General features: G+C 38.8%; 1 protein-coding gene across 2 annotated transcripts in view; it reads left to right on the forward strand.

Moving 5' to 3' along the window:
* The window catches only part of PIEZO2 (piezo type mechanosensitive ion channel component 2), a 292,042-nt gene that overhangs the window by 158,527 nt on the left and 119,760 nt on the right, over positions 1–13,755 (forward strand). For both annotated transcript variants that reach the window (XM_069004418.1, XM_069004417.1), the window contains exon 6: positions 12,543–12,753. In XM_069004418.1, the coding sequence (XP_068860519.1) occupies positions 12,543–12,753 (211 nt within the window). The remainder of the gene's footprint in view (positions 1–12,542; positions 12,754–13,755) is intronic.

Below are 13,755 nucleotides of genomic sequence, written 5' to 3' on the forward strand. Positions count from 1 at the left end.
ACAGTGGGAATTCATCCCAGGGTGCAGAGAAATTCCTACTACTAATCTTAGCATGTTTTTTATCAGACTGTCTAGCATGGCTTGGGGCTCATTTTCTGTCTTCTTTTACATATGGGTGGAGTGTTTTTTTCTTTACTCTCAAACCACCATTTTTAGGGGAGGCAATTTCAACTTGCTCATTTCAAATAGAAATTGAACTTTGAAGTGAGTGAAATACTTAGGGGAATCAGTTGCCCATTTTGGTGCCACTATATAAAGTAAAAAGAGGCCTCTCTGCATGTTGCCACGTTGTCTGGGTTGTGGCAGTGCCAGAAGCTGGTCAAGTTTCTAGCACATGAGAGATCAATATCAGAACTCTGCTTTATACTCAGTTGCACTTGGAATTCTTATGGGCTCTCCTGGCAGCTGAGGATTGCCTGAAGGTTGCAGCTTTTTAACTGCACATTGGAGGATATGTAGGGTTTGGTCTGATGTGCGTATGCAAAGTTTTGTGTCTCCTGGAACCTGGTTTTATCAGCTTTAAATCTGCTTTATCGTTGAAGCTGTGCAAAATGGATTTAGCAGCAGGCTAGAACCTTGGGCTATACACAGCAAGGGAAAGAAGTGTGGCTTATTAGCATGGTTTTTGTTCAGCTCTCCTCTTAAAAGGATTTTATTTTACCAAAGTGAGCTCCAACAGACTTCTTTGGTGCTCTTGATCTTCTGAAAAGAAAGCATTCATAAGCACAAAACAGGAGTAATCTGATGGCAGAAACTGAGAAGAAAGATGGGCATACTTTGGTTCCTCTGAAATCAGATGATGATTAGATATTCACTTTTTCTTTGGTTCAGAGCTGAGCCTGAGCCTGGAGTCTGGGTCAAAGGGAGCTCAGTGTCCTGGGGAGGATGGGTGCTGGCTTCCAGGCAGGGTTCAATAGTCATTTCCCTACAGTGCAAGGAAAAGCAGATTTAACAAACACTAATTGCATAGCACAGAGTGTAGCTTTATATTGGGCTGGTCCTGGACTGGCTACCTCAATGCCAAGGCAAGACTATTCCACAAGGGAAGAAGGAGGGAAAGAAGAAAACTCGGTCTGCAAAGAAATATGAATACTGGTCAAATAGAAATATGTGTAAATACATTTTACTTCTTCACATCAAAACCCAGTGAATGCTATTTATGTTCTGTAAACTGCATATATTGCAGAATATTTAGTGAACATAGCAGCTGTGTTTAGATTTAGAGACACCCAAAGTTCTATCACAGGCATTTTTTTAAAAAAGGGATAATATTTTCTGTTATGTGAGGTGATCTCAAATACTTTAAGGAATTCTGCCATTCACAGCTGAAATGATGAATCTGCATCAGAGTAATCTGCTAGCTTTTTAAAGATTGAGTGAAATGGAGAGTGGAAAATCAAATACCAATTAAACACGTTTTTCCAAACTTCAGTTTTCTCTTTCTAGGTGTCTGCATATAACATCCTGAAAGCATTTCTGCTAGTTAGGAGGAGGAGGCAGAAGCAGCTGAATCTGCTAGGAATATGTACTTGGCAGGACTGACTGTAAGGAACCTAATGCATATGCAGAGCAGGCTGCTGAGTGTCTGAATTCAGGAGAATATTGACATGATCTAAAATGAATCCAAACAGTGTAGGTTTCATGTAATTTTCATTTCTTTCTTGGTAAACTACACTGGAAAAGGGAAGACTTAAGTAAGTGACCAGTTCTTCAAATTCTGCATGAGCTGACTGATGCCTGTGGCTCTGTGCTGGTGCAGCTCGTTACTGATGCTGTAACTCCATTGAATTAGAAAACACAAACTGAGTTGCAGCAACAACTGTCCTACAAAGAGACTTCAGGAAAAATGCTGAGCTTGGTACTGTACCTCCAAGGGAGATAGTCCTGGGTTTGTTAGACCGATTCTAGAGTTGAAGAACTGCTGCTGAGAGTTCCTGCCACCAGTCCTCAGAGATTTGTGATAGGAGATTTTGTTAAGAATTCATCAGCTGATTTAAAGAGGCTTAGCAGAGCCATCAGAGAGGTGGTTTTTCAGGTTGATAGATGCCTAGCAACAGATGGTTCTATAAATCAAGAAATCAGCACTTCCAAGCCAAAGCAGTGTCTTGCAGCTTTACCTTCTTGCATTAAATTATTTACATTGAATGATTCCCAGACCTCTTTGCTTTGGGGGAGAGTGAAATACTATCATAATAGTCTCAATTAAAAAAGAAAGGTTAATCTATCTGCTCCTTCCAACATTTCTGTATAGGAAAACCTGTTAAATAATTGGTTTGATACTGCTAAAATTGACCTTTTCAAAGGTCTGTGTGAGCCCATCACATTGCAGTTGATACATGGGCATGCCATGAAAATGCCTCCAGTTGAGCAGCAGTTCGTGTGCTGTATTTTGGCGTGGCAGTAGCCTCCAGAAACCAGCCCTCACGTACGATGGATCAGATTGCTTGTGGATTGAGATGCAATTCAAAACAAGGAAAAGTATCAGAATCCAAATTAAGAACAACAAGGATTCATTGAAAAATGGGTGTCTTTCTCCATTACGCTGCATCCAACTTTAAGGGAAACAGATCTCCATCAGAAAAGTTTATTCTACAGAACAGAACTGGGGGAGGGAGCTCCAAGGCAGTGAGACTCTCAATTATTTGTAAGTAATGCTATCCCAGGAATAAGCAAAGAGTGTGGTTTTAATTAACAGTGAGTCATGGACTGGGAAGGTCTGCCAGATACCAGGCTGCAGTCCAACTCATTACCACCCCTAAATGGTTGCACACTTGGAGCAAACGTGTCTGCAGGCCCTTTTTATTAGGGGTCCGAAAATTTAAAGCAGGTGAATTCAGCTGGAGACAGGCCCGGGCTGCAAATGCCGAAAAGCACAATGCCAGTCACAAGGTGTAAAAGGTGGAAGAAAATAAGAAAGAACAGTTAACTCCCAGCTGCAGCTGAAAGTACGACATTTTTGATTTGGAGCAGATGGTGGTTTATGTGCCAAAATTCAGATACAGTATATACAGTCTGATAGGTATTAGAAAGGAAGTCTTTTCTTGAGACTGTGGATGAATTGCCTAATGTTTTAAGTGACAGTGGCAGGAAGGAAAATCCTTCTGCAATTGCACAACTTAAACTGTAGAAGAGGTGTTGATCTTAATTGAAAAAAAATGTTGTAGTCTTCAATGCAACTTCCTCCCAAGGCACTTGCTGCCTTGCCCATTTAAGCTTGTTTCTCATGCATGATCTCCTAGAAAGCAAATCGGACCACTGGGTCTGTACTTTGTCCCGTAATCTGGGGCAAGCTTGATCCCAGAACTTCTACCCATCCTCTTTTCTGCAGAAGTCAGATATTTGTTTGGGATCTCAAAAGGTAAAGGAAAAAAAGGAAAAAGAGGACATTGTTTTAAAATAAACTAAAGTTTGAGAAGAATCTGGGGAGAGCTTGGCCTGGAGTCAAGATACTGGGCTGGAATCAGGAGGACCGGCATGGTTCTCACTTTGGCCATTAACTTGGTTTGTGTCCTCAGGTCTATTACTTCATCTGTCTCTTGGCTCCTGTGTCCCTTGGCACAGAGAAGCAGTAAAAATGCTTGGTTCCCTAGCTTTGTCCTTCTAAACAGTGACAGGGATGTTTGTCCTCCACCGATATTGGGCATGGAGTGCATTAAGAGCACTCATGTGGTCCCGGTCTCCAAGTGTAACTGCAGTACATTCCCTCAGGACAGAACAGACATGCTCTGAGAACTGCCCATGTCCCATGATTTGTCCAAGGACTTTCTAGCATAGGAATTGCCCATTTAGACCAGTATCCTTATCCTGAAAGCAGCTGGTACCTGCTGGATAAGGACAATAGCAAATAAGAGAATACTCTTTTGCCCCTTCTGCAACATTATAATTTATCCTGATCTCTCCTAATGTGAGAATGACTTTAATCCTAAAACATGTGGTTTCAAATCCCTTCCAAAAGAAGTTGTTTATAATTATAACTACTCTGAATAATCTTGTTAAACATATAATTACCCAGACTATTTTAAAACCTCATTAATTTCTTGGCTTCAGTGGCATCATGAAGCAAGGACTTCCACAATTTAATAAGTGCTCTTTAATTTTATTTTGAATTTTACACTCTTTAATTTTATGGAAGGTCCCTTGTATTACATGTTATAAACCAGAGTGAGATGGTATAAGGGAAATCAAATGTATTTATTATCTTCCATATTTGTCCTTTTAAAGGTAGGCAGTCTCTGGGGTTTTTTTAATTTCTTTTGTCATTTTAAGTACTTTTTTTTTCTGAGCAAACTATAGTTCTGCAATATTCTTTCAAGCTACAGAGATTATCAGTCCCTCAGCATTTCAGGCAAGCTCTTATTGTTGATTTAAATGATAATATTATGACATTGATCACTGGGTTCAGAGATTTTAGAGCTGAGCAATTCTAGCAGCATATCACCTACCTGAATGTCCTGCATAAGTGAAGAGAACAGCACTGAGAAAGATTGGATGTCCCAGTCTTTGCAGTTGCATTTTTCTTGCCTTCAGATGTAACCTGCTTTGAGCAGTTTACAGTGGTGCCCATGACCCTGTCTACAGGACCATCCCATTTTTCTTGGGGCCTGTGATGGGTGTATTTCTCCTTAGATGATTTATTGCTTTGTGTTTGTGTCTAAATTTAATTTTATTTTATTTTACCAGTATCAGACATTCACCTGACTTGATTAATGGCCATTGACATGGGATGCTTTGGCCCTGATTTCTGTAAACATCTTCTTCCCATATGCAACTTCTCTTTCAATATTAGCTTCTCTTCTGAGAGAGAAAATTATTGCTATTGTGGGAAATACTGTGGAAAAAGAACTTCTTAGAGACAGTTGGAACTTTTTGGCTTCTTTGAGCTTCCTGATTAAACCTCTTTTATGTCTCATCTTTTTTCCTTCTCATTGTCATCCTTATTTAGCACAGCACTAGCTTTTTCTAATTGGTTATAAATGCTTCCCTGCTTATGACCTCTGGAGAACTGGTCAAACCCACTTGGTCTTTGTGTTCTTTGAACATGGTATAAACAGGATTTAAAACTTCTTTTTTCTGTGGTTTAAAAAGAGTAGATGAGGCTCCCTTATCTCTTTGCCTGTGATGTTTATAGTGGTGAAGTTTGCCAGACCTTACACAGCTGCCTCCCTCAGTAACAATTTTAATGCATCTCATCTTAACAAGGGTCAAAAGTTTACAAGTTACATTAGCTCCTTGGTTTGATGCACATGTCTTTGGATAAGTCTTAACACAAATACACAATTACACTACAGCAGGCTGCAGCTACATGATGTTATATAGTGCAGTGCATTGTGTGTTACCAAGGGCTGTCAGCCTGCCCAGCAGGAAACTTCAGTGGGCACCTGTCCTGTTCTGGGGAGACACATGGCAGGATGCAATTCTTCTTGTGGCAGCTCTTCGCTGAGGTTATTAACTGTTTTCCATTCCAAATTTTGAGAGACAGGGTTATTAACCAGGAGATGAAAATCTTGGAATACTGCTGCCTTTGGACGGCCTAAGTGATGAATAACACAGTACGAGAAGGAATCCCTTGGCTGACAGAATCCAGTCTTTTGTTACTGCAGGCAGCTGTATCACACAATTCCCTTTGGAAGGTAGAAAGTACCATCTTGAAAACAGGGCAATTTTCCTTCATGCCACTGACATCAGAAATGACCCTGTTCTGTAATTTTGCATTTCTGGTGGTAAGAAAACATCTAATTTATATTGCCCCTATACTCATAGCTGCAATAACTCTCTAAGTTCTTCTACTCTTTTGCTTCAATACAATGTTTCTTTCTCTAAAATTGATTCCTCTGATAGTTTGGGAGAAAAAAGCCCACATCCTTCTTTAAAGGTTGTTCTTCAAGACAAAAGACAAGTAGCTTTGGATCCTCTTGTAGATTAGACATCCCATTCTCCTGTTCATCCCAGTTATCTGAGGTTCTTCAGGGCGGTACTGGAGAAGTACCCAAGTCACTTTGGAATGAGCTGAGACAGTACTGCAAATGACCACAGCGCCATGGCTGGGCTATTTATTCTCCTTCTTAGCAAGATGCTTAATGGTACTCTATGTATATTTCTTGGGCCAGTAATTACTCCGTATGTGTGCTGTGCATACCTGCTCTAGGTCAGTTAACTGCGTTGTGCCTTGTAGTCATAACCCAACTCTTCCTATTTCCTTTTCACTAAAATAAAAAAAAAAAAAAGTGTTTAACCATCTCAGGCCAAAACGCTGAACTTTGCCTGTGAGTTCCCCTCTCTTTTGTGTTTGTCTTCTGTGCCTGACACCCTTCAGAACTTGAGATGTGAAACTGTGTTTCAGTACTGGCCAAGTGAGTCGTGTGCTGAAGTCACTCAGTGTTTGCTCAGGTGCGATGGTAACTTTGGGAAGTGAAATAATCTCTGGTTCTCTCAGTACAATATCTGTTGTATACAGGATTTAATGAGTTACCTTGCTGTTATCCTGATTCAGAATGGTGCTTGTCTCTATTAATTTATTTTTAATATCCTTTGACTTGCTAAATGCTTCTGTCCCTAGTGCTTCCAGTAAATAGCCGATCCTTTTTTTTTTTTGCAACAAGTTACTTTTTCCCACAAGAGATTTTACTGTGGAAGTATATGTATGGCATTTATTACTATAAAACCCTGCAAACACACTCAAAGTTATTTCTGATCTACATCTATCTTTCTGTGCAGGTCTTTAACCCAAGATTTAGCGCAGTTAAGATGCACCAGTGATAAAATTTTCCAGTAAGATCTATATGACTTGAAGTTAATTTAGGATTTTCTTTTCAGTAATTCAGTTGAGTAATATAAATTATTAAAATAAACTGCTTTAATTCCAAGATGCATCTATCTCATTAATGTCACACCTACCAAAATGTTCACTGCAGTCTCACACTTGATTAATTCAGCTCATTTAGCAGGGACAATATTTGAATCTGTTCTGTGGCAGGAAAAACAAGAACATCCTCTTCTCACATGCTGATGCTTTCAGAACGACAGTGGAGTTCTATGCTTTTTTGCAAAATTGGAAATTCAATAAATGGTTGCCTTAACATGGTTTAGTATTGACTGCAGGTTAAAACTACAGTCATTTATATCACATTAAGAGCTTGCAGTTCCTTTGGTGGTAAAAGAAGTAGCAGTTAAATTTCTTATTCAGCTTTTGTGCTCACAGCTGGGTCTGTCTAAGTAATATTGTGTTATTATGGTTTGGGGTTTTTTTTGCACATCTGTGCATATAGAAAATCAATGGAAAATTAATTCTTCCTACTGCTGCAATGATGTCATATTTAAAGAAAAAGGTCGAATACCCTTTTTTAGGGGGGAAAGAGGGTTTTTAGAGCAAACATACAAGTAGGAACTCTGTCATGTCATGATAGGTTGAATGCATTAGCTAAGTGACTATGGAGGCAATTGAACTAAGTGTGAGAGAAGAGATAGAGTCTATTTCTTTTGTTCTGCTGGCATAATTGAATCTAATAGCTTATCTCAGATAATTCCTAAACTGAGCTATTCATTACAGGGGCTTTTTGAAATGGGAAGTCCAGAAACTTGGGCCTAGTGACTTTAACAGACTTAGATGTCTAGTAAATTGTATCTGTGTTACTCTATCACAGGTATGGAATAAAAATCTCTTATTAGAGGTAAAGAATTAGTTCTAGGTGGTGACATCTTGAGAGAATCACAATTTTACAGTGGCAGTGTCAGCAGGATGCTGTGACTGTGAGTCCCAGGGCCCACAGACTATGGGGCAGCATGAAGACAATCCAGCTCCCTTGAGAGAATCTGGTGTGGCTATCAGCAGCAGGGGTTAAAACTCTGTGCTGAGGTCTGGGATGCTACAGCTAGACAAGTGTAACATTCCCACTCTTTTCTGTTTGTTTCCTGGTACTGGCTGGGAGGAAGTGTCAAAATACTGAAAAGAGGCTATTTTTACAACATTTATGAGCCAAGTGGAAGGAAGAAGCACCTGAACCCCCATGGGAACTTACTCTTGTGAGCTTAGCAGTGCATGCTTGAGAAGTCCCAATAATTAATGCAATGTATTCACGGGGATGGGAGTTACAAGCCTTGCATCCACTTAGTTGTAATAATTCTGGCTAATTAAATGTTGTTGCTGTCAGTATTTGAATTTTTGAAGGGCTTCATTTGTGTCCCCCCTAGAATCAAAACGTCAATAAATGAGCAAATTTGTGTTTACAGACACAACACTATTAAAAGTAGGTACAAAGCAAGGAGTGCTCTGAAGCAAAAATGGGGTTTAGGTTATAGTTAAGGCTTCCTGTTAGTAAATACATCTCTCGGACTAGAGGATATCTCTGTGCAGTAGTGTTTATACTGTACCAGATTAAACATTTGAAAGTTGGATGTTGAAAAAGCAACCCCCAAAGTAGCTAATGGACATTCTGGCCCTGGCCACAATAGTAGCTGCCATAGCTGCCACAGGAGCTGTTCAGTTTCCTTGTCTGTTCTCTATCTCAATTTGGCAGCTCAAAAAAGTGTTGTACAATAAATACTCCAGGGACTTCCACATGATTGCTAAAAAACCTAAACTGCATTTAGTTTGTTTATAAAAAGTCCTGGGGCCCTGCTCTGCAGAGCAAGGGTCATGGAAACACATGTTTATGGCTTCACAAATGCTCTATACTCCTTGAACGGGGAAGTTTATTTGATTTAATCAGCATCCACAGGGATCCTGTAATTGCATAATAGGTAATTTATTATGGAAGTAAAAGTATTTTTCTAACTGTAGCCTATGTAGCATGGGTTTGTAGCTTTAGACTAATCCACATAGTAAAAAAGAGCTTTGCAAAGCAGTCTGACTGGAGTAATGGTGTTCTGTGATGAGCGTGTACTTGTATGGCTTTTTAATCATCAGAAAGTGTTAAAACAACAAGCACATTATCACCATGTTTAATGTGAAAACTGTTCACTGTTTGCCTGCCTTCTGCAATTTGAAGTGCTCCATGTGAGAAAATGGAAACCCAGCCCAGATAATCGAGTTAGAGGGCGGGGAATATGAGAGTGGGGGAATCCAAAGTTTGTCTTCTTGACATACACTGGGACATGGCCTTTCATCTAGTTCAGCAAAGGAACATGGCCTTCCATCTTGGATACTGAATTAAAAACAGATATGTTTGTTTAAAAAAAAAAGTAAAATCAAACCCAGAGTTGTTTAACTGTCATAGTCTTTGCTGAAATAACCATCAGCTGTGTCAGGAAACCAGGCTATCCTTGCACAGCCATATTATTGATAATTCCAGCTGTGCTGAAAAGCTGCAAACCAACATGCATCTCTTCTGAAAAAGCTTCTTGGGCTTCATATTATGGTTGCTATTGATAATCACATTTGCTGGCTTGTCTTAATCTGAGGAGAGCAGTTGAAGAACTCCAACTCCCAACAGACTTTTGCAGTTTTAGAAGGAAAACTTGGTAAATCAGTTTGGTATTTCCTGAGGTTCAGAAGGCTGAATTTTTCTTTCCAACATCCGATGGCCTCAGTAACACCCGAAGTAGGTTGTTCTGCATTTCCTGTGAATGTTTGTGACATCCTAACTTTCTGGCTGAACTCAGAATTCATATTTTCGTATCTAAATAAAAGCTGAAAACCAAGGAAAGTTAAGTTCTTTGGTAACTCATTGACTTAACAGCTTTTAGCTATCCTTAAAGTGATATTCCTCAGTCCATGGAAACTTTGGATCATCATCTCCTTCTCAGCTTCCGTTATATTCTGGTCCAGTGAAATATCCTCTTCCCTACTGCTTCTCCCTGGTTGTGCTGTGTCATACATGTCAGTACTAGATGATTAATGCTGAACTTTCAAGGCAAAATGTAGCCTCAAGGTTCTTTAGACCAATGAAGCAAGAGTAAATAGCCTGGTAAAGTTAAAAAATTATGATCCTAGTTATGACAGAAGATCCAAAGATCCATTTTGAGGAGATCACTGTGTGAATTTGGCAGGTTAGGAAGGCAGGTAGGGATGAGAGGCAGAAAACGATATCAAGTCCCACCTTTCACTGGGACGTTTTTGTGTGGTTTCCTTACTTCTGTGTCCTCCTTTTTATTTTATCGTTTGAAGGTATTGCGTACTTTCCTCCAATTTATACTTAAAAATATTTTGATTATTTTCGTTTTCCCCACAAGAACATTTTCTGCTTCTGTTTTGAGAATATTTTATAATTTTTCTTCTGTGACTGTCCAGACCTTATTTCCTGTTCCTGCCTATGTATAATTCATTGCTGTATCAGCTATTTTAAGCTGTAATAAATATATGAATCCTGTCTTTATGTTTAACATAGTATTCAAAGAGGGATGAATCCTGACAGCCTTCCATGAAGTAACTTATTTATTTTGAAGTGATTCCTACACACTTTTTAAGTGAGTCTATGTTTTGATATGTATTGTCTTCAGCAACCTGAAGGCACAAGCTGAAGAAGCAAGGTTCTCCTTCACATAGATCCATGTTTAGTGTGTGCCATTTCAAAACATTTAAATGCTCATCAGTCCCACTCATTCTCTTTCTTTGAGATATGGACACTATTGAGGGTTTCACTGTTCACTGGTCATGTTAAGCTCAAGGCACAGAGCAATAGAACCAGTCCAGGAGAAGCAGGATTGGACCCAAATGAACTAGATGAAGATCATGTTAATCTAGTATTTGTGACACAAGAGAAAATGATCACAATTTTTGCCCTTTGTTTAACTTTCTCACTGATACAGCTCTGTCAGAAGTTAGGGCAGAATGCATTGCTCTGCCTAGTGTCAGCATTGTTTCCGAATATTTAATGTCTCCTATCCTTGAAATAGGAGCTCAGGTATCAGCAGCAGTGATGAACAGACAGAAAGCCTCTTTGTGCCACATGGTTTGCAGTGTGATGACAGCATTTTTGGGCTGCCTTCTCTGTATTTTTTTGCATAAGGAGCTCATAATTCATGTGTTGAGAGCTGTATAGGTGAATGGTGACAATAAGAAAGCAATTGAAATTCTACTGCACTCCATGTAAAATGTGTATTGCTAGTGAAATAGCTGGATACGTCCAAGGGAAATGTAAATTTCCCAGATCAGCCCTGCTGTATTTATTATGTATTTCATTGTCTGTAAAATAGAGACTCTTGAGAATAAGAAGGTTTGTTTGGGGGGTTTGTTTGTTTGCTTGCTTGTTTGTTTGTTTTCCTGGGCATTCACAACAATGTTAATGCTCTGAAGTAAGAGGAGAAAACTGGCAACAAACTTAGAAGTGAAATGAAGAAGTGAAGGTGACTACAGGGAATTTTCTTCTTTTGGGAATCCACATAATGCAGTGGTACAAAAGAATTTGGTTAAGTAGGCTGAGAGTTCATCTGTTCCTACTGCAATCTTATCTGTCAGCGTGGAATTTTTCTGCCTCAAGGTCACCAATAAATATAAAACTGCTATTCTGATGAAAAATACCAATAATCTCTTTTTTTTACTTTCACACACAGAGATATGGTTTGGCCAGAACTAGTGCTGGCTAACACAAGTTCAAATTAGTGCCAAAAAAGCTATTCTATATTACACCAAATGAGAACATGGCTCAAAACTCTTACTTTTTTTTTTTTTTTAATATGCCCCTACATTTCTGTGAATGACTAATTTTTCCATAAATTGTGTCTTTGTGTGGGCCTCTTGCTAATCCTGCAGATTCTCACTGTGGGTCAATGATTTAGTCTGCATCACTCGAAAATTGTCTATGTCTTTTGGTCTCCAAGATACGATGGAGACTTGATGTTGAAGACCACTGCCAAATCCTAACAAACTGCTAAAGTATGATGGGCCTTTCCACGTTTCCTTCTTTTCTTTTTTCCATTGTGTAGTTCTAAGTCACGAGTCTCATTACCCCTGCTAAATTGTTGTAGATCACTCAAGCTTTCACTACTTCTCTCTTGCTCACATTTTCACCTTTTCTTTCACCATCAGTTGATCTCAGCATTTCTCATTCTCTCCCCAAGCCTCTGCTTAATGTATTTTTTCTCTCCCAAACTGCCCTTCAGTCACCAATGAGTTCTCTGTCCATTCTAGGTTTTGCATTTAGAGAAAGGGTTCATGAAAAACAGGTTTGGAAAGTGAGATCTATTGAGCAATATCAACCAGGGCTTGTGCTTGTTGGAGTTTATAACAGAAGCCTTTGAGGCAAAGAGAAGTTTAAAAGGTATTAGATAACAAGATGCGTATCTTTCTAAGAATGCTGAACAAATCAAACCAAATTTCTTATGTAAATGAGCAAGCAGCCTGTTGTGCACATGTAGAAGGACTGCAGCCTTTCCCAGAGACCGCCCTTCATATCCTTTTATTTTGATACAATTCTGAAGTGGGAGATATCAATGTTCATCTCTAGGTTTAATACATTTTTCTTAGCTCTCACTACTTGGAATAATCAAAGATTGTAAGAAGACTTCATTGTTAAATAATATATGCATGGATTTTAATTTCAAATTCCTTTGCATCTCCCTCTCTGTTTCTTTTGCATTCTATTTTTCTTTCCTTCCTTCTCCTTTAGGCTGTAAGAGAAAAATTAGAGCCAGATGATGCTTTGATGTATGAAGAAGATCTGGATGACGAAGACTGTGGAGAAGCAGAATTTGAGGAGACCATGAAATTAAAACTGCTGCGTAGAATTGCCTTCCTAGCATCCAAACTGAGGGAGTTTATTGGCAACATGATAATCACCACTGGAAAAGTTGTTGTTACAATTTTACTTGGTTCAGCAGGTTGGTGTATTTGAAAAATTTCCTCAGGAGCCCATTAGATTATGCCTTTAACAAATGAGTTTTCAGCACTTTGGCACCTGCGGGAGTAACAATGGAAATTTTTAAGGGAAAAGAAATGGCTGCTGATTTTATTAAATTAACTCTTTGGCAGGTATTGCAATATGCTGAGTTGCTTAATTTTTTTGTACTGATACTGTGTGGCCCTGTCATTCCGTTTATGATTTTGACAGTTGCTCTTATAACCAAATGGTGAATGGGGGCATATTATAAATGACTATATGTTGTGTATGTATGTCTGTGCAGATATATATGTATATATATATATAAAAGTGAATTCATAGATTTGGTTCCCTTACTTCCAAGTCTAAAAAGGAACTGTATTCACATAGCCTTAAAAAAAAAAAAAAGGTTGTTTAGTTGACCATGTAGTGTGTAAAAAGAGTGATAAGCACACTTCCTGTTGTTTTTTTATTTAGTTGGTAGAGTAGCTGTTTTGATGTTACATAGCCTACCTTTTTGTAAGACATTTGTTTTCATACCACATAATCTGCTACAGCAGCAATGGAAGTTCACAAAAACAGTATAGGTTGTAACTACTGAATTCAAAATTATATCATGGAATTATAAATTAGCATTTATCTGCCAACTCACATGTTTGAATTGAGTGATTACATATAAAGTATAACTGTATACTTAACATGTAAGTTACCAGTATATAAAGTATAAAACAACAGTACAACAGTAAAAAAAGGTTTGATACTGAATGATGAGGATTGGTCAGGTGTGGCTGTTATAGTAAGGCAGGGTCTTTCGTTAAAGCAAGATTGTTATACAGCCTTACATGTAGCCAAATGGAAAGTAATACATCTAAAAAGAGAAAAATTATGTGGGCCACCATAGGGCCTGACATCAGGGAAGAGAGATGTCATTAAAAAAAACCCAAAAAACAAAACCAAAAAGCCTGATGCCACTCTGCATGGGTGAACATCAGCCAGGGAGGGT

Source organism: Aphelocoma coerulescens, chromosome 2 (genome assembly GCF_041296385.1).
Source record: "Aphelocoma coerulescens isolate FSJ_1873_10779 chromosome 2, UR_Acoe_1.0, whole genome shotgun sequence".
NCBI lineage: Eukaryota > Metazoa > Chordata > Aves > Passeriformes > Corvidae > Aphelocoma > Aphelocoma coerulescens.